This window comes from Callorhinus ursinus, unplaced genomic scaffold (assembly GCF_003265705.2).
Source record: "Callorhinus ursinus isolate GAN/ISIS: 27379988/994484 unplaced genomic scaffold, GSC_fseal_2.0 scaffold4, whole genome shotgun sequence".
Classification (NCBI taxonomy): Eukaryota; Metazoa; Chordata; class Mammalia; order Carnivora; family Otariidae; genus Callorhinus; species Callorhinus ursinus.
In genome coordinates, this window is record NW_027397066.1 from 56,154,917 (window position 1) to 56,178,172 (window position 23,256).

Here is a 23,256-nt window from a genome sequence, read left to right on the forward strand (position 1 = left end):
AACAGTAGATTCTGTATCAAGCGTCCTTGGGCTCTGTTTTTACGTTTTCATTTTGTTTATCTTCATTCTTGGTCTCAGCTATTATTTCTGGTAACTACGAGTGTTTCTAAAACTAGAAATATCTCTCCATCCCTTCTGATTTTCTTATGATCTGAACATGAGAAGAAAATGACATGTATTTGAACTGTAACTCAAATTAGGATAAAAAGGAACCAACAAAATCTCTTGTAAGTACATGGGCTTTCTCACTATGTTCTCTCTGTTTTGGTGGCTTTGAAGAATTTTTTGCTTATTTCTGAGTTCTTAAATATGTTATAGATAGTTGCATTTGAAGATAAAAAGATGCTTCAATTAGTGAGGTATGATTCCACTGGATAAATGTTATGCTACCCTTTGCTTGATTCCTTTCATTCTCTCAAACCCTACATACACTCTATCAGTAAATTCTGTAAGGTTTACCTTGAAAAATATCCAGAGGCTAGCCATGCTTCACCACTTCCACAGCTACTATTGTGACCCAAGCCACCACCATCTCTTGCCTGTATTGTTGCAATCTCTATCTCTCCTACCCTCTCTCTGTGCCTCCGCCTTTGGCCTCTTCAGTCTATTGAACCTAGCCAGAATAGTCCCGTTCTGATGGCAGATCATGCCCCTCCTCTGCTCAAAACCTCGCACTGGTTTCCTACTTCACTCAGAATAATAGGCAAAGCCCACAGCCTACGAGATCCTATGACTTCCTCTCTTACAACTCTTTCTCATTCAGTCCTTTCCAAAAAACACTGGCCTCTGTCACCAGTCTTTAAACACACCCGTAACAATGGCTCTGTGCACAGGCTGTTTCTCTGCCTAGAATGTACTTCTCCCTCATTTCTTTCTCAGATAGCCTCTTCACACTGAGCCCTCCCGTGGCCACCCTACCTAAACTTTCAACACACCCCTAGCAATTTCTATGCTCCTTTCCTGCTTAATTCCTAATTCTTTCTCCTTGCCACTTATCAGATTATATTATTGACCCCCTAGCAGGTCAGCTCCATGAGGGGTTTTTGTTGGATTTGGTCACTTTGTGCCTAGAACACTGCCTGGTACACGTTAGATGCTCAGTTGTTGAATGTGTAAGTGAGCAATTTCAACCTCTCATTTAAGTTGCAATGGAATTCAAACATCAAAATTAATAATAATTCATCTTTTATATTCAGCTCCTTTTCACTGAGAAATTTTAAATGTTTTGGTGTAATTTGGCACCAGCATCAGACAGATTTGGATTGAATCCAAACTGCCACATACTAGCTTTGACTTTGGGCAAATTATTTAATCCCACTTAACTCAGTTTCTTCATCTACAAAATGTTGATAGTAATAGTACCTGCCTCGTGGAGTTGTTGTAAGTACAAATGAAATAAATGTCCAAGGCCTTGAACATAGAAAAGGCTTAATAAATATAATCTATTCTTTTTCGTATACATTAATTTTTTCATATGTGTATCCAAATATCAGATTTTTACTCTGCAAGAATGCTTCTATAATTAAGTCTCTCCCATTCTAATAACCTCCTTAGATGACATCCTTTTAATATGTATGCAACATCGGGAATAATTTGCATTAATTACATGCTTGCAATGTACCAGACACTGTTCATTTGCTCCTGTGTCGATTCCTTTACTGACACTCTTTTACAGATGAGGCAACTGGGGCACAAAATGCTGAAGTAACTTGCCCAAGACACACAACTAGAGAATCATGAAGCTCTATTCCAGCCTGACCACTCTGACCCCAGAGCCCACATTCTTTGTAATTAAGCACTTTGTAACTTGTCTTCTCTTACACGATAAGACTTTTCACAAGGCTCATGTTAATTCACGTATCAATGTCAAGTATGGTTTCTTTAACTGGACTATAACTATTTTTGAGGAACAGGAGCTCAGGTGTCTCTTTATTGTCATTAAATTTAATATGACAGTCTATTCATAGTGAGCCTTTAATAAATGTTCTTTAATAAACTCAGCAATTAAGTGACTGGCACAGAACATGTTTCCTGACTTGCTTTCCAGTGATCTATACCAGAGACTTCTTTGGGCAGGGTAAAAAATTGCCATTTCTACTGTAAAACTGACTCTGATGTCACCATGCAGGGTCAAGTTTTGAAGACCTGAAGTCATTCTGTATTGCCTTGTGATCAACTCTCTCATTATTCCAAAAGTCCTTCTGAAGTGGGCTTATAGCGGCCCCCAACTGGCAGATAGTAATCCAGAGGAGAAACAAATAAATCACCATTTTAATGTACAAAGCAAGTAGGTGTGTTACTTGGCAAGCTGCCAAAAACTACTCTATCCGTTACACATATTTCTGCTTTAAACTCCCTTGTTTACAAAGGACTAATGTCAATTTTATTCACTGTCAGAGTTTCCAGGTATGTGACTTTGGAATCCACTATGCAAAGAATGCAAAAGGAATGGAAAATGAGCTCAACTTGACTCTAATAAGTATATATGAAGTAAACTAGTGAGAAACTACTGTGAAATATAAAGCCTTTATATGGAAGACATTTTAACTTATATATTTTTTAAATGTCTATCAAGAAATTTATATCAAACATGGCAAGAGATCAATTTGTGTGTTATATAAAGTGTTTTATAATAAATGCTTAATGATATATAGAAACAAATACAAGTTAATAAGAATATCAATTTCCCTCTGGCTAAAAAGCAAAAACATGAACACTACAAAAAGTGGAAATATGGTAGTAAATAAATATGTGGGGAAAATATTTAAACTTGATAGTGATCAAAGAAATATAAATTAAAACACCAAGTCATCATCACAAGAAAAAATTTTGTAACTATGGTGACAGATGCTAACTTAACTTATTGTGGTGATCATTTGCAATGTCAAATCATTACATATTATACATGAAACTAACATAATGTCCCATGCCAATTATACCTCAATCAACAACAAAAAGAGCAAAAAAAAAAAAAGCCAAAAAAAACCCCACAAAACACTGTATTACACCTATTAAGTTATGGGAAAAAATTAATTAGATGAACAAATTCTGACAATAGACCTGCTCTACGTAAATCCTTGGTAGTATATCAACGTGGATAATTCAGCAGTACTTACCACGATTCATACAAATACGCATGCTTTTAACAAGGAACCATATTCATGGTAAATTATACTAAGAAATTAATTCAAAATATAATTTTTAAAAATATCTACTAATTAAAATACTTATGGTGAAAAATTAGAAATGATCAAAGATCAAAAAATAGGAGTCTTGGGCACCTGGGTGGCTCAGTGGGTTAAGCGTCTGCCTTCAGCTTGGGTCATGATCCCTGGGTCCTGGGATCGAGTCCGGCATCGGGCTCCTTGCTCCGTGGGGAGCCTGCTTCTCCCTCTGCCTCTGCCTGTCTCTCTGTCTCTCATGAATAAATAAATAAAATCTTTTAAAAAAATAGGAGACTTGAGCATCAGTTTGAAGAGCTATTACTCAATTTAAAATATAAGATTTATCCCTGTAGCTAATTAGATTTATAGAGCATAAAGCCAGATATAAAACTATACTTATACTGTAATCATAACTATGCTAAATATGAGTCCAACATGTATGAATATTGTCAGAGGAAAAAATGAAATCAGCTGGTGAAGTAGTAAAATCCTATCTAATATGTCTTTCTTTTGTATTTATATAATTATTACCATCATCATGTTATTTTTCTGGTTATTGTTCTTGATTGTGAAATAATTAGAAGCCAACAAAAATAAGAATTTCTAATATTGTCTGCAGTTTTCAAAATAACTTTGACTAGCAGGCAAAAATAATTCAAATTTGACTACTATGCTATAAGACTATATGGTAACAAAGCATCAATAGATTTCACAAAACTTTATTATCCATATTTTGTAAAATTAAAAATCAGATATAAACATTAGCCCAAACCAACATGATAATGGGCTCTACAAAACACTAAGTATTAACCATCAGTGTGGTGGCCTCGTGTCAGGAGCATGGTCTTTGGAGATGGACCCCAGCTGTGCTACTAACTAACTCTGAAGGACATAGTACCCCTCCCAAATCCCAGTTTTCACAGTACTTATCTCATGAGGCGGTTCATGAAGATGAACTAAGAGAAGGAATATATAGCACAGCATGTGGCACATGGTAAGTGGTCAATAAAATAAGCTATTAATATTATATATAGTAGACTTTAGCCGAAGATCCATGAAATCTTTATTATTCCTTTTATTATTCTAACATACAAAAATCATCTTTAAAAATTGGCTTTCCCTGACATGATCATACTCTCTGCCCTTGTTCCATTCCAGTAAAGCTTAAGGCATGACACTCCATCAGATTCTTCCCCTGGACAACTTAATACTTATCAATTCACTCAGTCATCAGCTATTGATTGAGCATTTTGACAAATATCCTTCCTTCAAGGCTCAACATGAACCCATGCCCCTCATGCCTGACCCCAAAGTACCCAAAGGATTTCTTCAACCCCCAAAATTTTATAGCATTCGTTTATAGCAGAGTTTCCCAATGTCACCACTATTGATGATTCAGGCTGGATAATTGTTTTCCTGTACATCATAGGATGTTTAGCAACATCTCTACTCACTAGATGCTAATAGTTAATCCCTTCCCTGCCTTCCCTGCCAGCCAACTGTGAGAACCAGAAATATCACTTTATCCCCCAGACATTTCTAAATGTTCCCTGCTGGGTCAAAATCATCCCTGATTGAGAATCACTGTTCTGTAGCATTCTTATTTTAGCAGTTAATCCATGTGGGATTATGCTTTTTGATATTATATATGGTTTTTAATATTATACATGCTTTTTAATTAAATTATTGTTGGTTTGCCATATTTTCATTAACTATTTTTTGTATATCTCTCTTCTTTGAGTAAATAGCTGATAAATTCCTTAAAGATAAGCACACTGTATTGTATTTCTTTGTATCTGCCACTGATTGATTGGTCGATGTCATCTGCTATTGGATGACTAATTCATTTAGACATGGTGCATAAGAGTGAGATGGCTGTGTCTAAATTCTGGTCCCACCACTCACTGACTGTCACTTTGGGAAAAGTAGCTCACATCTTTATAGATCAGTTTTATCATGAATAAAAAGGGGAGAGTAGTATCTTCTTCATAAATTCATTGTGAAGATTAAATAAGTTAATATAAGTAAAATACTAAAATAATGCCTGGCCACAATAAATACTATCCAAATATTACATATTATAATGTACATATAACATCAAAGGATGCCAAATGACTGACAAAATATTCAGAATCAAAGAAGGGAAAATCACAGTGGAGTGGAATGGGTGAGGGGGGAGACACAAAAGAGGTAAATTTGACTGGAACTTTGAAAAACAAGTTGTGAAGTGGTAGGAAAAGAATTTAGGAGAGAGAAAGATTCAATCAAAATCTCAAGAAGAGAAAAACCATGGCACATTCTGGACAGAGTGAGTAAACAAGTCTGGCTAGAGTAGAAGGTTGAAAAGGACCATGTGTTGAAAAAATGCTCAACATCACTTGGCATCAGGGAAATACAAATCAAAACCACAATGAGATACCACCTCACACCAGTCAGAATGGCTAAAATTAACAAGTCAGGAAATGACAGATGTTGGCAAGGATGTGGAGAAAGGGGAACCCTCTTACACGGTTGGTGAGAATGCAAACTGGTGCAGCCACTCTGGAAAACAGTATGGAGGTTCCTCAAAAAGTTGAAAATAGAGCTACTGTATGACCCAGCAATTGCACTACTGGGTATTTACCCCAAAAATTCAAAGGTAGTGATCCGAAGGGTCACCTGTACCCCAGTGTTTATAGCAGCAATGTCCACAATAGCCAAACTATGGAAAGAGCCAAGATGTCCATCAATGGTTGGATGGATGGTTAAAGATGTGGTATGTATATACATTGGAATACTACTCAGCCATCAAAAATGAAATCTTGCCATTTGCAAAAATGTGGATGGAACTAGAGGGTATTATGCTAAATGAAATAAGTCAATCAGAGAAAGACAATTATCATATGATCTCACTGATATGTGGAATTTAAGAGACAAAGCAGAGGATCATGGGGGAAGGGACTGAAAAATAAAACAAGGCGAAGTCAGAGAGGGACTGACATTTTCCACAGGACCTTCTTTCTCTAGCTTTTTCTTTATAACTTTTTCTGTGTTACATGTCCCCTTATGCATCTCAGATCTTCTGTTGTTCTGAGCTTTCTTATTTTTGCTATACACTGAACACAGCATTTTTTCTTTTTTTTAATTTTATTTTATTATGTTAATCACTTTACATTACATCATTAGTTTTTGATGTAATGTTCCATGATTCATTGTTTGTGTATAACACCCAGTGCTCCACGCAGAATGTGCCCTCTTTAATACCCATCACCAGGCTAACCCATCCCCCCACACCCCTCCCCTCTAGAACCCTCAGTTTGTTTCTCAGAGTCCGTAGTCTCTCATGGTTTGTCCCCCCTTCCGATTCCCCCCCCTTCATTTTTCCCTTCCTACTATCGTCGTCTTCTTTTTTTTTTTTTTAAACATATAATGTATTTTTGTTTCAGAGGTATGGGTCTGTGATTCATCAGTCTTACACAATTCACAGCGCTCACCATAGCACATACCCTACCCAATGTCTATCACCCAGCCACCCCATCCCTCCCACCCCCCACCACTCCAACAACACTCAGTTTGTTTCCTGAGATTAAGAATTCCACATATCAGTGAGATCATATGATACATGCCTTTCTCTGATTGACTTATTTCGCTTAGCATAATGCCCTCTAGTTCCATCCACGTCCTTGCAAATGGCAAGATTTCGTGATTTTTTGATGGCTGCATAATATTCCATTGTATATATATACATACCACTTCTTCTTTATCCATTCATCTGTCGATGGACATCTTGGCTCTTTCCATAGTTTGGCTATGGTGGACATTGCTGCTATAAACATTGGGGTGCACATACCCCTTCGGATCACTACATTTGTATCTTTGGGGTAAATACCCAGTAGTACAATTGCTGGGTCGTACGGTAGCTCTATTTTCAACTGTTTGAGGAACTTCCATACTGTTTTCCAGAGTGGCTGCACCAGCTTGCATTCCCACCAACAGTGTAGGAGGGTTCCCCTTCTCCACATCCTCACCAACATCTGTCATTTCCTGACTTGTTAATTTTAGCCATTCTGACTGGTGTGAGGTGGTATCTCATTGAGGTTTGGATTTGGATTTCCTTGATGCTGAGTGATGTGGAGCACTTTTTCATGTGTCTGTTGGCCATTTGGATGTCTTCTTTGCAGAAATGTCTGTTCATGTCTTCTGCCCATTTCTTGATTGGATTATCTGTTCTTTGGGTGTTGAGTTTGATAAGTTCTTTATAGATTTTGGATACTAGCCCTTTATCTGATATGTCATTTGCGAATATCTTCTCCCATTCTATCCATTGTCTTTTGGTTTTGTGGACTGTTTCCTTTGCTGTGCAAAAGCTTTTTATCTTGATGAAGTCCCAATAGTTCATTTTTGCCCTTGCTTCCCTTGCCTTTGATGATGTTTCTACGAAGAAGTTGCTGTCGCTGAGGTCGAAGAGGATGCTGCCTGTGTTCTCCTCTAGGATTTTGATGGACTCCTGTCTCACATTTAAGTCTTTCATCCATTTTGAGTCTATTTTTGTGGGCGGTGTAAGAAAATGGTCCAGTTTCATTCTTCTGCATGTGGCTTGGACACAGCATTTTTTTAATTGGTGTTCTCATTTTTCTTTATAAAGGTATGGTCTTGATCAGCATAACATAGCTTCCGTCAACTACAGTACTTTCCTTAATGTCTAGAATCACTGTCACTCATTCCTATATGGATAATAATTTCCATATTTCTTTGTAATTAAAATATTTTTCATGGGATATATTAGGATATTTTATATTGCTACCTCTTCTAGTAACATAAATCAAAAATAAAAAACTATTTACTAGATGCAAAATGAAACCAATTTCAATTGATTACAATAATCATGATTACTATACCAACATACAGTCTCAAGTAAAATGGGAGATAAGATTGGAAAGGTGAATTGAAATGTTAATTTGACTGTCTAGTTACAGAGGGCAAACTTTACATTATAGCTTTAGGGATCTTTAAAAAGTTTTTGAGTGGAGCTGTGAAATGCTGAAACCAATATTTTAGGAAGATAAATTGGGTATACAGGAAATTGAAGGAGAAAGAAACTAACAGGTAATATCTGGAAGACAATAATCCAGGACTGAGTGTGATGATCATTTTTAAAAGGTAAAAGCAACAACATTTATAATATATCAGATACTTGGCTTAAGGGAGAGGCAGAATATATGAATGAATTCTACCAAAACATCATTATTAGCATGTCATGATCATGCTCATAAACTGAAAAAGACACATACACACCCACCCCATTTCCCTGGTTAACCGAAAACCAGGAAACTTAATCCCATGGATTCAGCACCAACTTCTATGCAGAGGAAATGCCTTCCATCAGGTCCCTTCTCTACTCTCCTTGGAACTCACAGACCTAACTGCTACTGATCCTTCTCCTTTAACACACACACACACACACACACGCACACACACACACACACGCACACACACACACACGCACACACACACGCACACAGTGTCTTTGTGGTCCAATGTTTTATGTAGCTTCTCCCATGCAAAGGACAATCACCCATTTACCGAGCACCCACTGTATGGCAACTACTATATCTTTATCACCTTACCAAATATTCAAAACTAACCTATGGTAGGAAATGATCACCTTTATATTACAGAGGAAGAAACTAGGACTCAAAGAGATTAAAGGACTTGATTAAGCACCAGAACTGGAATAAAGAGAAATGGGGAGGGTGGGGTCAAAAATAATACTTTTTATTTCAATAACATTTTGCTATTTACAAAACATATTCACATTCCTTATTTCTTTGCATCCAAAAAATAATTCTGTTATCAATAGGAAATGGAGTTTTTCAGAGACAATTTCTTGGATAACATTATTTGAAGATGTTAGGACTACACTTAGGTATGAAGACATCTTTCTCCCAAAATACCAGCTTCCTCGGTGTTCCCTGTAATTGGCAACATTCCTCCTTCCCTAAAGAGTGTACTGACTCATCCCTTCTTAAGAAACTAATCTAAAATTCTTATTCCTACCACATATGAAATCACAGCTTTGGTAAGATCAGGTGGGGCAGAGAAATAACAAAAGCCGTTAAAGTTCAATCCGCATCCAAGACATTCTTACCTCTTCATGGAGAAAAACCCATCCATGTTGATGTTGGCCTTTTAAATGACACAAATATGACTAACCCGGCTTGGTACTAAATGTGTGAAAGTGGGTCTGTCTGACGAGTGAAATGAGACTAGTGCCCATTGACTTGATTGGTTCATGGAGAATGTTTTGATTTATACCCCTCTCTCTGCAAAGAACATGCACCAAAGGTTTACCTGAAATGATCCTCTCAGAGGGTCCAATTAAAATTTCTTACAAAAACCTGGCTAATTCCAGTCTATTAACTTCAGATATAAAACTATCTAGGAAAATCTGAAGAAAAAAATTGGAACATATTCATTATCCATCTAATATATTCATTTTCTCTTCCAAGCTCAGAATGTTATCTTACGTATCCTTCTAGACTGTGTGTGTCAAGGTAAGGGAGGGGAGATACTTTTACAACAACAAATATGAGGGTGAACATCTTGAGAACAAGCACTGGGTCACTAGCTTTATCGGCAGATAAAAACCTGCACAAAACAGATAATGGTTAATTTTACACCTATTTTATATATATTTCCTTCAGCTCACCAAAATGATTGTCTTCAGAACTTATGTCCATTATTCCTTTACTGTCTTCCCTGCAATTGAGTACTCTGAATAAATACAAGGGTTGGTTTCAATTAAAAATAATGAGCCTCTACAGGGCCAATGTCCTTGCATGCAATAAAAGGGTGTGGGCTAATTACAGGAGCAGAGTTTGGTTTTTTCCCCGTTTTGCTTCACTTTGATTGGTGGATTGGCACTTTAAATAAAGGTTTCTGGTCCTCCCTGAATGAGAGACACAGAGCGAGTCCTAGGCACAGTCCAGAAAAAAATTTAATCTTCTTTTCTTAGAACTGTCTTGGTTGGCATCACCGGCCCCTGAGAACACAGTGCATGTCAGCATTCAAGGTAAAATGTGATTTCTATGATTTCCATGTGATTCCTATAGTTCTTTTTTTTCTATCTCCAGGTAGCTTTTATAAAGAGAATTTTTATTTGTCACCAGAAGCTGAATAATAGTTTATTGTAAGCCATTAGTATGTTCCAGAGAAGACATGTCTAATACCCTACCAGCTAAGGAAAACAAAACTAATCTATAGACTTCTTTTTATTATTATTATTTTTTATTATTAGTGACAGTGCATAATTTAGAAAGGTATAAAAGAATGAGCAATCTCTTGGCTAGTCAGATTTCTGTTTGTGTAAGAGTAGAAAGGCTTTTCAACTTACAGAATAAACTTGAAGAGATCATTCATTTTAGAAAGAGGAAAATTCAGGGCACCTGTATGGCTCAGTTGTTAAGCGTCTGCCTTTGGCTCAGGTCATGAGCCAGGGTCCTGGGATCAAGCCTTGCCTCAGGGTCCCTCCTCAGCCAGAGCCTGCTTCTTCCTCTGCCTCTCCCTTGCTTGTACTCTCTCTTGCGCTCTCTCTCTCTCTCTCAAATAAATAAATAAAATCTTCTTAAAAAATGAAAAATAAAAAGAAAGAGGAAAACTCAGTTTTGAGACATATTTCCCACTAATATCAAAGGCAATTAAAATATTCAGTTCACTCTTATTTTTAAAAAAGATAGGTTTTGACATGGTTATCTGGGTAACTGAAACCTAGAATCATATGCTCTAACATACCTGCAAATAAAGGTTTGCTATAAAATAATTGTTGGTTGTATTATATTTCAAATGCATTTCAAAATTTACTCTGGAGAGAAAGTATGTGAAAGATATTTAATAAACCAAAATTTCATGTAGTGGAAAGGATTTTCAAATTCATAATTCATTTTACAAAATGAAATACATCATTTAAAGAACACAGCACAGTTGTTCCTACATGTTCATTTAGGTTGTAGTTCCATTTTAAAAAAAAAAGTACTTAGATATTTTTTAAATGATTGTCAATTCATTCCAAAAACTAGTAAATACAAACAAGTTGTTTAGAAACATTTAGTTGTGTTTTTTGTTTTTTGAAACAGATTGTTTTGGAAGAACAGAGATGTGGCTCATTTGAAATATTGTCTTTTAACCACTCTGAAATAAAAATTCATCTGATTTATTTCTCCAACCTAATGCTGTTTCAGATCCCACTTTTCAAAATGAAGGACCTGATATTGATCTTATGCCTCCTGGAAATGAGTTCTGCAGTGCCGGTAAGTCAGAGTTTTCTAGATTGTGCCCTAAGAGGGACATTGTTGGATACTGAACAATACTGAAGGACGTGGGCTGAAGTTCATGCATGGACTCATTTGAATTAATCCAGTGGTAGACTTCCTACTGAGTCAGGGTCATGGTTGCCCAGACATCAGTCTTACCATCCAAAAGTAGTAAGTCAAATGTATAATTTTTTATTCAAAAAGATATTAAACTATTCCAAAGGCAATTTTGAAGTCTTATTCCATTCATTCAAAGATAAAGGACTTAAATGTAGCCTCCACAATGCCATGGCACAATTTTATTATCAACTACTTGCTACCTTTATGTAATTGAAATGGAGAAGGAATTTCTCCACAAAAGTGAAGTACATTTTCTTCATTTTTAAAAGAATATTAGCCAAGTTATGATGATCACAAAACAGAGCTAAGTAGTTCCATTTGAAGCTAGTAATTAACCAACAGATTTGTCTTATAGGGGAGACACTGTGTGACTGGTAGCTAAAGTTTCTTAAATCAAAACATGCCGTGGCAAAGGGGCTAATTGTATGTTATGGTCCAACACCTGGTTCACTCTATCCCATATTGATCTGACCTCATATGAATATAAGCCTCTAAGTCCTGAACTACTCCAGCCAATAGTATGTGTTTCTGTTTTCATGAAGACTTTATTCAGCTACTATATGCATTTGGCAAATATTGATTGAACACCTGCCATGTATCCAGCAATGTGCTGGGCATTGGAGGCATGAAGGTAAATATGACATGGTCTCTTGTCTTGAGGAACTCATAGTTGGACTCAGAGGAACTTTAAAATATTTCAGTTCCATGAGAAAAAAGTTTAGCTACTTGGGTTTCTTAAAGTTAAATGTTTGGGAGGAAAGAGATAAAACTGGTTACAAGGATGAAAATCTCAATTCTACAGATAAAAAGAGCTCTATTCCATTACCCAACATGAATTTTAAGTGAAAGAAAAATTGAAGATGCCACCCTAGCTTACTTTTGTATGATACTGACATTGGGGTCAGCCTCAGCCATCCGCCATCTGTCTAATACTTTGACATTCTTGGAACCTCTGCTGGTCCACACCTGTGTCAATCAGGTCCACCCCAAGGGACATAATTGCTTAGGATTGCCAACTGACTGCCTATTAAATTACATATTCTTCTCCTTTTACTTCCTTGCTGGAAATGTATCCTCTGTCCATTTACGTTCATGTAAATGTTGTTTAAATCATGACTTGGAGCAAATGGAAAGCAAAGTAGACTTTGTCCTGTAGCTGAATCTGTCCAAGATACCTTATTTGTGTACTGGCCAATGGGAGGGAGGAAGGCTTTACTCTCACAGTCCCCTCAAATGCTGAACAACCTGCTCATACCCTCCCCCCACACACACACATCACTCTCCCTGTCTGCACAACTCATCTTTTTCTCTGCTTGGAGTATTTATTACACATTTATAATTCCTTCCCCGCTATCCATTGCTAAAACTGAATTATTTGGAGAAATTTGCTCCATGATTCAGAGGGTGAGATTTTACCTGTATAAAAAAGCAGAAGGTGGAGGGTAGATAACATACTCAGGAAACTATCCCTGAACTTCTCACTCATAAAAAATAAATAATCCCAATATATTTAGTGGACATTCCATCAATATTTGTGGTATAAACAAAGGAAGGAAAGCACTAAGAATCTGTGACTCTCAATAATAAGGATTGCCAAAGAACCAGAGACCCTCAAAATGCACTCTAATTCTTACTCTTCCATTCTCCATGTCTTTCTACTGGTATAAGGATTGCTTTAGAAAGAAAAATATCTCACATTTTAAAAAGTGTGTAAGTATAACTGTATTTTTAACAATTTCTAAGTGAACACATTAAGTATAATGATACCTGATGCTAGAATGTTTTTTACTTTAAAAAAATTATATCTTGGATATGATTCAAAAAATATAAACACAGATCAATAGGTTTATACATAAAATAATCTTTCACAAAAGATGACAGAGGATTTGTTGAAGCCCCTTGAATGGGTGGCAAGTTAGGTTTTGCATTTGGTTTTGCTGAAGGCCATGATCCCATGCCACATCCCATTAGCCAGAAGCATGTAGGTTTGCCAAAAGCACAAGAAAATTGAGCTTAAGTTTGTCCCTTTTGCTTCTATGGGGTAATTTTTTAGAATACAGAGTACTCTTGGTATTCTGTTTTGCAGCTTTATTTTACTTCTTATTTGTTTTCAGTGTAACCTCCAACTAAATCAAATTTTGCTGTATTAAGATACAGACAAAGCGTAGATGGTTCATGTGGAAGCAAAATTATTAAATATGATGTGAATTCCCCAATTGATTTAAATTCTTCTTTCTTCTCCTTAAAGGCTCAAGTCAAAAGCCCTCACAGCTGGACTTTATGCACTAGGTTAGCTTTCTATTTCCAGTGTGCATTTAAGGAGGGTTCTCACCAGAGATCTCAACATTATTATTATTCCCATCTAGGTGTTTCCTCAGCAACCTGGGACACTGGGCATGGCTAGTTTGAGCCTGGAGGTATGTACTGTCGGAGTATTTACATATACGCTTTACATTGTACGGTCCTAGTAAGAGAGAAACACCATGGGCTGGCTCTGTTTTCCTAGCCGGAAGTCAGAGGCTGTCTAGAGAAGCTTCAGAGAAGTATAGGACAATTATTAGAGCCTCATTTTATCATTCTACTGCAATTTTAAACTCTCAGGTATTTCAGTCTTTAGAATGTCATCTGTGTGTGAATCAGATCAATACTAATATTTAATACCTAATATATATTATATCTACATAGTATAATTACTATATTAATGTAATTACTACATTAATTAAAACACATTGTTCTGAAGCCACAAACGGTTTATATGTAATTCCATCACCTCATAGTATCTTACATGAAAATGTTCCCATGAAGAAAATGTGCCTTACAAAATGTAGTTGTTCATAAGAGCTCCTGTAAATTACATTAACCTTGTTCTATGGTACCTGTTTCATATCTTGTGTCTGTCTTCCTGCAGTTCTCATAACTAATAATACTGTTTAGAAAATCTTAGCATAATAGAAATATTTGGCCATATCCGTAGAAAATATTGACAGTTCTGAACAGAAAAATAAGTTTATTCATATCATGACAATCTGGGAGAATCAATACTTGCATGGGCTAGACGCTTATTTCTAATGGAAGCTAATTTCATTGTTATTTTCTTCTCACTTTCTAGCTTAAAATCATCTCAAAGCACTCTAAACCTCTTCCTATTGAATTGAAATTAACTTTTTGTTGAATTGGCAGCATTCTTGGCCATCTATCCAGATAATCACCATTTTCCCCAATATTTTTTATACTCATTATTTTTAGGCCTTTTTTATTTGGAAAAGAGGTAGGGTTTGTTTTGTTTTGTTTTGTTTGCCTGTTTAGGGGCTGGATTTATAAAAGGCAAAGTAAGTTAAGTGGGGGGAGAGTCAATGAAACAATATGCTCACAATTAAATTTCTATTTCAATTGAATGAGCTATTTTCCAGTGTTCTAATGTGACCTCCATTTAAATGATACTTTCCCTCTTATTTTATTAATGATTAAAAAAGCAAACTTACTAATTTAATAGCAATAACAACAATGGCACAACCACATTTAACTTTTCCACTTTTAGTAACAATTTGTGTCTATTTTTATTTTATTAAAACTGACCCACCACAAACTTTGTGCTAATAATACTGTATGTTGAGAAAACAGTTGTATCATACAGAAAAGGAATATATGTGGCAAATACTAACCCACTTTTTTTTCTTGACAGACAATGAGACAGCTGGGAAGTTTGCAGGGATTAAACATGCTTTCTCAGGTAACCTTAGTTTCAAATATTTCTTATTGAAAGAATGAATGGTGGTAGTGGTAGTGATATTAACAGTAACATCATAATTCCTAAAATGTGTTAGTGAATAGACATTATCCTAAGAAGAAAAAATGGCTAATTGAAATAACCTAAAACAAAATAAGATCTTGGGATGGATTGGTAGATAAAACAATATTGAATTTTTTTGAATTTTCAAAAAAATCCTGGATCGTGCTGTCAACTTTATTAAACAGCCCAAAATATGAGGGCTTACAAAGCTAAATCTCAAGTAAATTTATGGGAATATTGCAGTCTGGCTCATAATGGAAAGTAAGTCTATTGGAAGAGAGTATTTACCCACCCATATAAAATTCACTTTATGTCACACTTACTTTTGCTATCTCTACACTTTCTATGGATTTTATAGAAAATGAAAACCATGTTTAAGCCAATACCGAAATAAAAGCATGCTTTTTTTTTCCCTGCATGTCTTTAGTATTCAAGATTTGGTTTTGGAAAATCATTTAATTCTTTGTGGATGCATGGTCTCCTCCCACCACATTCTTCTTTCCCATGGATGAGACCAAAGGAACATGAAACTCAACAGGTAGGTTAATCGTATCAATGTGTTTGAAACTTCAAGCTTAAAAATATTCCCCTATTTGTCTTCTCTAAATTGTCATAAACTAGCTACAGATATTTGGATCAAAAATGATCCAAATATTAACAAATCAAAACCTATAATGGTTTTTAGTACTTAGGAAAATTTAAAATAAAGTGTTCCAAATTTTCGACCTATTTATATATTTAATTCCTTCACAAAGGAAGATATGGTCTGCAAAATATAAGAGACTACATTAACAACACGAGTAATAACAATAGATAAACTATCTTCAAGATGAAAGCAGACAATGCCCTGGACAATACTCATTTTAGTCAAGATTCCTAAAATAATTATTCAAGGCATGTTTAAAATGATGCCAAAGCCCTGGTTAAAATATCATGAACTTTACAGCAATCAATATATACATCAATCAGTTCACCATTATTTATTAGCTGTCTAAGAAATGCATAAGCCAAGTTGTAGATTGGGAGAGAAAGTAGAAACACTTAAGAATGGCTCCAAGGTTCATGAAGTTTCACATCCGAATGGGGGATAAGACAAGACACCATATCACAAGGTGCTACATTGTGAGGTATAAGTAATAAAAGCCATAGGAGTTTAGAGATGCATGGTAGTTGAAGAGGCAAAGCAGAGCCACTTTGAGGAGCTGGCAAATGATTTAAAAATTACAGGGAGCCCTACACCACAGTTATTTTCAAAAAGGAGCAAATAAACATGGTTGTTTTAACAGGAACCTTTGGTTCTAGGAGGCCTTTCTATGACAAGTAGCATTACTCACCAATCCACATTTCGTGGGACAAAAAATTATGTTAATAGTGACTGTTTCTCCACTTGATTGTTTCCAAAATGGACTCCATGATGCAGGAATTTTGTATTTTATTTAATGATCCATTCCCCTGTCATTAATTCAAAAAAATATATTATTTATCATGTACCAGGCATTTGTTATGAACCATGTTAAGGCCAAGGCCAAAAAGACAAGTAACACAAATTATTGTCTCTCAGTGGACTGGAGGCCAAGATATCTAGCAAATCGTTGTAATCCAGTGAGAAAGTAGTAAAAGAGACATACCTATGGGAACTCAGAGGAGGAAACAACAATTCTACCAGAAGGTCCAGTAGTTTTCCATATTCTTGAGTACAGCTAGTCCCAAAGGAAGTAAGGGAGATGGCCCCAAATAACGCTGACTGTACATAAATTGGTGCTTCCTACATAAACATAGCTTCAAGACAACTCCCCTGGACTCTCTTGCAAGTAGAAAGTTTCTCAAGCCCTTTTGCTTTAGAACTTCTAGATACCATAGCTCAGTGAGCTATCACTTCCTGACACTCCTTTCTAATTTTTCTGCAGTATGAATATTCTTTGCCTGTGCATCCCCCACCTCTCCCATCACAGCCATCTCTGCAGCCTCAACAGCCAGGACAGAAACCTTTCCTCCAGTCTGCTCTTGTAAGCGACATCCAGGACACCGCCCAGAAGGGAGGACCCCAGCCTCCAGTTCACCAGGGACAACCGCCCTTGCAGCAAGCAGAGGGGCCAATGCTTGAACAGCAGGTGGCACCATCAGAGAAGCCACCAAGGGCCGAGGTAATTCTTTTCTCTGTGAAGTCAACTCAGGATGACCCACTAACTCAGTGAAGGAAAACTAATTTGCAGAGCACATTTAAATAATCGGAACTTTCAGGCAGAATAGACGACAATACGAATATGTTTTTAAGCAGTTGACATATCTGGGAGTAGAATATAATTATCCATTCCTGTCCTTTGCCATCAGAAACAAGGCATGGATTCTAAAAGATCCCATGCCTATAAAATTTAGTTCCTTAGTTGCAAAGAGATGAAAGCTTTCAGAGGAAATAGGACAGCCCAGAGAAGCCCATGCTTCCTATCATCAGGATCTTTTTCGGTGTTGGAAGGACTGAGAAGAGTGATTGAGCCCACAGCATTGCACGTAGTATTTTGGATTATTGTTTCTCCATCTGGTAGAGAGAAGACAATCATGTAATAATATAGAGACAAGAGCAGCGGAAAGAAAGGAAGGTACCATGTAATGAGTATGTGGCAGGCGTTTAACAGTCCCCCATATTATCCTGATGACATTCCTATAAAGATAGATATTATCATCCTTTAAAAAAAAAAAAAAGACAGACTTTGACAGGTTGTAAAATTTTCCTGGTATTACTGAATAATTAAGTGGCAGAGCCAGGATTCAAACCAACCTGGCATGCTCTGAATCCCAAACTCATTACTTTCTACTCTGCAAAACAAAGCAAATTCGTGGTAGACGTGCCCCGTCTCCCTCCCCATGCACTTGAGACATGCCAGTAAAAGGCAATTGTTATATCTTGGGTGTACTGCCCAAGACTAAATGAAAATGAAAATCAGCATTTTCATTTTAGATTGTTTTAGCATAGTCATAAATAAGAGTGTATCCATTTCTATTTTTATGGTTTAGTAATTTTCATGTTTATCTGTGATACAGCTACCAGGAATGGATTTTGCTGATCCACAAGGTCCATCAGTAAGTACAGATCTCAGTAAGATACTTTCTTGTGAAAAATATCTATACTTCAATAAAGAAGAGTGAAAAATTTTCATTGCCCCATTTATCCTGAATATAAAGTATAATTGTTTCACTTGTTTTCTTAAATATTAAGTACTTATTTGTTATGCTAATCCACCTGAAAAATGGTGGATTCATTCATTCATTTTTGCAAAATGAATTACTGATTCTGGTTTCTACCACTTGAAGGTGTTCCAAATAGCCCGTCTGGTATCTCAGGGACCAACGCTACAAAATAAACCATCACCGGTAAGCTTTCTAAAATATGTCTCTGCCAGCAATTTACTTAAAATTTTATCTTGGAAAACGCATTTTATAATGATTATTGCATTTATATTTAGCTTTATCCGGGAATATTTTACATGTCCTATGGAGCAAATCAATTGGTAAGTCTGTATCCTACAAAAAGTATCATTTTAAATTAAATGTTATCTTAAGAGCTAAAATTTTAAAATCTAGGCTTCATACAAAACAGTCCATATTCTCTGAATGCTTAAGTTAGCAACTGAAATGGCAAGGAGGCACACTTTCTATTTGAATAACTCTGGACACACACATACACACACACACACACACAGCAGCAGCATTAAAGAAAAGGTATATTTTCTGTCTCAATTATCCAAATTGGCTACATTTATTCAATAATGACTCATCTTTCCACTTTACTCTGCTTCTGGGCACAGCATTAATATTAAGTCTTCAGGAAAAACTAAGTGACTTTTAACTTTGTCTTGAATAGCTAATAGGATAATAGGAATCTGCTGTAATAAGATGCACTGTTTCTTTTTGAACAGAACGCTCCTGCCAGACTTGGCATCATGAGTTCAGAAGAAATGGCGGTGAGTAATGTCTTCAAACTCTTATTAAAAAAGTGGTCTGGGGAGAGCAGTCACAGATGACTTCCTGCAAGAGGTTTTGGCCATGAAGTTCACTGAACATACAGCACAGGACTCAGATGGTTCCACTCCAAAACCAAGACCTGATTCTTATGCAACATGCAAAGATTTCCCCATGTTTCCCATGTCATCTTTTTCTGGGCAATGGCCCTTCTAGAACATAGGATTTTGCCTCATTTCTTGAATATGAGCAGGGGAGAAACCTCTCTTGAAAAGCCATCATCATTGAATAGCATATGCTTCAAACCAAAAAGGATACACCTGATTTGTACAGAATTCCCACTTCTTGGACTATTAACCCTTCAAAACAACAAATTCAACAGTGTTGCAAGTAATTTAGATCTCAAAATTGAGAGATCAAAAGGAAAAAGAAAATTAACAAGTCTATATATTATGTGTTCACAAGTGTAGCCACCATCTCTCACCATATAACACTTTACAATGTTGTATACATGAAACCAATGTGACATTGGGTGTCAATTATATTCAGGTAAAAAAAAAAAAAAAGAAAAAGAAAACTAACCAAGTTTAAAATGTGATTAGTATAAAATTCAAAGTCTCAAATGAATGAGTCATTTGAGCATATTCTTTTTCTATTATCCATGCTATGACAACTTTAAAATTCGAGACCAATAGACTTGCACAATTTTATATTTTCCCTCAGCAATTTCTACCTGTTACATCTGTTAGAGCACAAAATAAAAGAAAACAAACACCTACTAAATTAAATCATTATCAACTATAGATCCTATCAAATTAATAAATACATATACATGCTATCACTGACAGAAAACTCACATCCCAATGTTCTAGAGTGCCTTCTGTGAAATAGATGCATAGAAAGACAGAGGCAAAATAAATTAGATAAGCTTTCTGGTTTCAAGGAGTTTACTGTCTCATCAATGGAAAAGATAGATACAAGGGTAGATAGTGTCAAAATGATGTGATAAAGGGTAACAGAGCTATGAGAGAGGGAAGGGGGCGAGGCAGTTATCTCAGCCTAGGGGCTCAAGTGCCATCCCTCGAGGAGATGATGTGAGAAGGGGAGATTTAGAGAGTGGTGGGCCAAGGGAAGGTAGGAGAAAAGAATACTGGATCCACATACCACAACACAACTGGCTGAAAATTCAAGCAAGTGTTAATTATCATCTTATAATTTTAATTAATTTATAATCTGTCTCATGCTCAAAAGATTTTGCTGCAGCCTATGAAAAACCCACAATAAGTGTGGGTTATTAATAATAATAATATTATAAAATAATAAGGCAGAAAAAGGAAACATGGTCAGTTCTACAATTCTAACTGTCCACAGGAAGAAAATATTTCCATTCCTCCAGAGAAATCAAGCTTCTTTTTCTTACGCATGTTCTAAAAGAAAGAGAGAAGAGAAAGGAAAGAAAGGAAAGAAAGGAAAGAAAGGAAAGAAAGGAAAGAAAGAAAGAAAGAAAGGAAGGAAGGAAGGAAGGAAGGAAGGAAGGAAGGAAGGAAGGAAGGAAGGAAGGAAGGAAGGAAGGAAGGAAGAGAATGAAAGGAAGGAAGAAAGAAAGGAAGGAAGAAAGAAAGAAAAAAGAGTATCTTATGTGGGTCTTCATTCATTTGAGAAATGTTGACCTAGTTCTCTAAAACATCCCCCAACAAACAGCAATAGATCCGTTGTTGTTCGTTTGTTTGTTTGTTTGTTTGTTTGTTTGTTTGTTTTATGATGGCATTGCCTATTTTGGCTGCTTATCGTTTTCTTCAAATTAAATTCAAAGTACTTTTTGCCTGTAGCCTTGCTTCCACCCTGCTTCCCCACCTCTCCCATTCCCATGCTTTCATCCAGACATGGCAAAGGGTCTTCATCTGTCTTTCACAGAAGTAAGTAACCAGAAAAGAGCAGAATCCTCTCCTTTCTATGTCAAAGCCAGTTTAGTGAGAAATGTGCTTACACAAAGCTGTCAGCCAACTCCTTGTTCCCTATCAGCTTTTTATGGTTCCTCGGTGAATCTGCCCAGGTATGATTGCATGCTATACTTAATCATATGTGAAAATGGTATCTTTGGTCACTGGTTTTTTTCCAGGGAGGCAGAGGAGGCCCCATGGTCTATGGAGCCATGTTCCCAGGATTTGGAGGCATGAGGCCTAACCTTGGAGGGATGCCCCCCAATCCAGCCATGGGCGGGGACTTTACTCTGGAATTTGACTCCCCAGTCGCCGGAACCAAAGGCCCTGAGAAGGGAGAAGGAGGTGCACAAGGCTCACCTATGCCTGATGTTGACCCAGCCAATCTGGAAAACCCAGTTCTCCTTACAGAGGTAGCACCTGGTGCCCTGGGAGGACTTCTTGCTCATCCAAAGGGCAACGACCCCAGCCTGGCAAGAGGCCCAGCAGGGCAGAGCGGGGGACCTCCCAGGGTCACCCCAGCAGACGCTGACCCACTCATGACCCCTGGATTAGCTGATATTTATGAGACATACGGTGTTGATGTGACCACACCCCTGGAAGAAACACCCACGGATACCACAGCGATTCCAGACACTCCACAAACATTGATGCCAGAAAACAAGGCTCAGCAGCCCCAGATTATGCACGATGTGTGGCATTTCCAAGAGCCCTGAGAGCCTGGAGATTATCAGCTACCTTCTGTATGCACAAGCTCCCCAGCTTTGTCCCCATAGTATATCTTTTTGCTAACACTCTTACTACCCTTCTGCAGCAAAGGCATTGAAAATGCTAAGCATATATTAATAAATACAAGTGCCTAGAAATAGTGTAGGTCCCCTTTTTGCTTTCACTCTCCTATTGAAATAAAATGTGTCAACCATCTCTGTGATTTAGAAATACTATTAATGACATCTGAGCAAGTCTAAGGGTTTCTGCATTGGAAAATCACTATTTCTCAGCTGTCTTAGGCATTATAGAATTTCTCTAAGTAGCATGACACTGTTATATCCAGGAAATGTGACATTGCTTTGGAAATGTCTCTCTAAGCAAAGGCACATATTCTAAGAATTATGAGATATATCATTCAAACATTATTAAACAGGGATTGGTGAGCAATCCCTGACTGGTATTGCTGGCTTTGGTATATTGGATTTAAAATTCTCATTTGTAGAGTATTTTATTTAATCTAGTAAAAACACTTAGCCTATTTTAAATAAAGAATTTTTCTCATTGAAAATATCAGGAATTATATGTTCATTATTTACATATATTCAAATGGTTAAGAAAGGCATACTCATTCCCTACCCTTGCTACTCTTTAACCCATTTTACTTAATTTGTTCATTCTTTCCTTGAAGTTTTATTGAGTATCGACCAATGTCCTGGGCACTGGCTAGGCAACAGGGACACAGTCCCTTCCCTCAGAGCTTACAATGGGGATGTTTGACAAGTAGACACACAGCCACAATTTGTTGTCTTATAAAAACAGCCACTTTGGGCCAACTCAAGTACTTTACATATATTATCTCACCACAACACTGCAAAGTAGATACTCCCAAACCCACAACGCGTGTGAAAAGTCCTGTGAAAATGCTGAGCGCAGGGTGCCCCTGAAGCCACAGAGAAGAGGCACCTCACCCAGCCTAAGGGGCATTGGAGGGCCTGGGAGGGATCAGATGAGTTTTCTCAGAACAGTATTGAAAGCCTTCTCAGAGCAAGGCCTCCAGGAGGAAGAAACCCAAGAAGAGTCATGTGTGTGCCATGTGAGAATTAGCTCATTCCTGTGAACTACACCGTGTAAAAAGGGAACCAGAAAATGATCGTTACTTGTCCCCAAAGCTAGGTATGTGTCAGTCAGGACTATGCGCCTAAATGAAGAGGTTCTGAGACCAGGTCTGGTCGCCTGTGGAAAGTAGCCTCCTGGCCCGTTCGGCCTGCCTCCTCCCCCACTTGCCT

General features: G+C 37.0%; 1 protein-coding gene across 1 annotated transcript; it reads left to right on the forward strand.

Annotated features, from left to right (window-relative positions):
* Positions 1-10,200: 10,200 nt before the first annotated feature.
* Positions 10,201-22,292, forward strand: AMBN (ameloblastin). Its single transcript, XM_025887798.2, has 11 exons — positions 10,201-10,215; positions 11,381-11,449; positions 13,939-13,989; positions 15,255-15,302; positions 15,790-15,900; positions 17,270-17,506; positions 18,402-18,440; positions 18,672-18,731; positions 18,824-18,868; positions 19,277-19,321; positions 21,439-22,292. Exons 1-11 carry the CDS (start codon positions 10,201-10,203, stop codon positions 21,973-21,975), a joined length of 1,257 nt encoding a protein of 418 aa, XP_025743583.1. The 3' UTR covers positions 21,976-22,292.
* The last annotated feature ends 964 nt before the right edge of the window (positions 22,293-23,256 follow it).